At 37.6% G+C, this 3177-nt stretch overlaps 1 protein-coding gene across 1 annotated transcript; it reads left to right on the top strand.

Annotated features, from left to right (window-relative positions):
- The first annotated feature begins 620 nt into the window (after positions 1–620).
- Positions 621–1430, top strand: LOC127080608 (uncharacterized). Its single transcript, XM_051020924.1, has one exon. The coding sequence runs from the start codon at positions 621–623 to the stop codon at positions 1428–1430; it is 810 nt and encodes a 269-aa protein (XP_050876881.1).
- Positions 1431–3177: the final 1747 nt, after the last annotated feature.

Below are 3177 nucleotides of genomic sequence, written 5' to 3'. Positions count from 1 at the left end.
GTTTCAGAGGCATCCGTTAACTATAGCCATGCAAAGGCATATACATTTAGGGCTCATACTTCTCCATTTTCTTTTTTCCGTAGGATACGAGTTTCACCTACCGATGCATCACTCTCTCCATCCTCCCGAGGGAAATAGGTTTCACATATTCAGGTGCCCGAGGTATCCGAGTCACTTGTGGTACCTGAGACACAAGTGCCACCTCTGACTTATGATATTTCTGAGCTAGTGATACCTTCGGTTGCTAAGGTTGTTGAGCCAGTGCCACCTCTGGATGGTGAGACTATTGTGGATGATGAGCTAGAGCCACATCAGGTATTTGGAGGAGGCCTTATAAAGTTGTCACTACTACCTCGTGTTTTCCGCATCTTCCGATCAGAGGGAAAATTCTAGATCATGGGAGGATTACCAAATATGAGGCACTCGAGATGATGATAGACTATCTGGGAGTTAACCTAGAGGCTGCCATGAGGGAGTTTGAAAAAAACAGAGGGGCTCATGCTAGGTTTTAATTTATGAAAAAGATATATACATATGAGATCGTTATAGAAGAGCATGCTAGAGGAAACAATGAGAGGATTTTGGGTTGACCCATTAAAAACCATAATCCTTTCCTCAAGATGGAAGAAGACTTTAATATGTCCAAGCTAACCTTAGTGTTGGGACTTAATACCAATGAGTTGGTGGCCAATTGGGCACCTAAGGGTGTTGTCAAAGGATTCACAAGGAAATGCTTTGAAGACCATGCCTATAAGTTGGTTAAAGAAGAAAAGTGGAAATTATGTGGTGCAGTCTTGACACTTTTAGTTCATGGAATTGTCTTATTCCCAAACATTGACAATTTCGTAGATCATTTGGAAGTAGAGATTTTCTTGGCTGGCAACCCAGTGCCTTTCCTGTTAGAAGATTTCTACCATACTTTCCAAACTAGGAATGAAAAGAAAAGTGAGAATTTCCTTTGTTACGCTTTGCTCCTTCACCTATGGATGAAAACCCGCATGCCACAAAAAGATCCATTTGTCTCTAAAGGTCTCACAAAAGAGAGTGGGAAACTGAAAAATGTCATACTCAAATATAGAGGGTTCCCTAGTGTACCTTTGATAGGGACACATGGTTGCATCAATTATAACCCCGTGTTACTCAAAAGAAAACTTGGGGATGCAATGGTTAGTCCTCCCGGAGATAAAGACCTTGTGCCATGCATCATTAATGATGTTGATCCATTTAATCCAGCTGTAAGGAGAGTGAGAAGAGCTTGGACGAAGATAATCAGAATTGGTCAAGAATGGGGAAAGAAGAATGTCATATCCAAAGAACCATACATCCAGTGGGTAAGAGAACAAGCTCAAATTGTAAAGAATTGGTTTGCTAAGATGATCAACATGCATGCTTATGGACTGTTTGAAGTTTTGGTTCAATGCTTTTTATGATGCTTGATTGAATGAATGGTAACATATTGATTTTGTTGGGTGAATGGTTAATGGTTGTTAGGTCATGGGTTGCTAGTTGCTCGGGGTTTGTTTGGTATGGATTTGAAATGTTTGGTATGTAATGAATGAAATTTAAATGCCAAGTTGTCTTGTGTGTTTGGTGTATGTTAAGTGATGCATAGCTGATTTAGATGAGTGCAAGGCTTGTTAAGCTTGGAATAATGGATCGTACATTTGGAATGAAACAAAGCACAGTTTAGGGAAATCAAGGCTACTTGCAAGTGAATTTTAGTCATGAAGTTAAGAGAAGAGGATTAAAGCATGAGGAAACAAAATGGAAACTAGGATTAAGGATGAATTTAGATGAGTTGACTTTGGTCAACTGGTTGACCAAATAGTCAATAGTTGACCAAAGTCAACTGTAGGTAAAAAAACAATTTTTTGTAATCTTTTTGTATGAATATTGTATGGACATTGTAATATGGTATGTATGAATAAAATGCAAGATTTTTTAGATGAGAAAAAATCTTATGATTCATGAAACACATCATATTTCCAAATGCAATCTTTTCCCTCCAAAAGTTCTTGTTTAAGATCACTTTGAGACCATGATATTGTATTCACTTATGAAACTATGAATACAGTATGATCTTGAAAAAAATGGATAATGAAAACATTATGAACTTGAATCAACAGATTTTAATGAAAGTTGTGAAACTTGAATCAATGCATTATGAAACAATATGAATCATGAAGCCATTGACTAGTAATGCACCAATGAGTTTTAAATGGATCATAAGACTATGGTTTTGAATGAAAAAATGAATAAAACATGAATGAAATAAGGCCTTGTACCAAAGGAATCATCAAACAAATAGACATATAACAAGCCAAGGTCCATAGATGATTGATTATAAACAAGGATCACATGATACAAACCACAATGATCAGATGTCCCATTCCATGAACTAGGGTTCCATAGTTAGGCCAAGATCGAGGACCTCAAACCAAGAATTAAGGCTTCCAAAACAAATGGTCCACCGATGAACCAAAAACTAGGGTTCCCAATATCATAATGTAAACCACATGATCTATGAGCATTAAAGATCCATAACTAGGGTTAATGCATACCATGATGCAATCTTCATGAACTAAGGTCCCAAGCACTAAGAATTAGGATTTTATACCTTGATTCCAAATTGACTGTACCACCACAATTCCCATGGCTTAATTCTCAAGGAAACCCTAGATTTTGTTAGATATAAATAACCACAAACTTTAAATCTGTGATGATATGTTCGAAAGTGCTAAAATGAATGAATGATGTACATGTATTTGGCATGAATGAGTGTAGATGAATCTCAAACCAAAAGTCAAATGAAAAGTGAAAAAGGGGAGGGAAACTTTTGGGGTATGACAATGAGATACATGCATTATTTACTTCTCAATAGATAGAATATTAAGTTATCTTTCCAACGCATTCAATCTCGCATTAATCAGAGTTAAGGTTCCCGTTTTATGATGGAAACATAAATATTAACATTTTCAAGTATTAGAACACTCACTTAGCGAACTCGAGGCGAGCTCCAAGCAAGGCGGTGCGGAAATCTCAAGCCTTAGGATTTCCTTTGTCTCACTTAGCGAGATCCAATGAGGCCTTCATGTGAGTTCTCGCCTAGTGAGCTCCCAACGAGACTCAAGCGAGGCCAGGCAGAATGTCACATTTCCTCAAATCAACTTGCTCACT

This window comes from Lathyrus oleraceus, chromosome 5, assembly GCF_024323335.1.
Source record: "Lathyrus oleraceus cultivar Zhongwan6 chromosome 5, CAAS_Psat_ZW6_1.0, whole genome shotgun sequence".
In the NCBI taxonomy this organism is placed as follows: Eukaryota; Viridiplantae; Streptophyta; class Magnoliopsida; order Fabales; family Fabaceae; genus Lathyrus; species Lathyrus oleraceus.
Note: the sequence above shows the minus strand (reverse complement) of the source record. Positions and strands in the feature narration are given on the sequence as shown.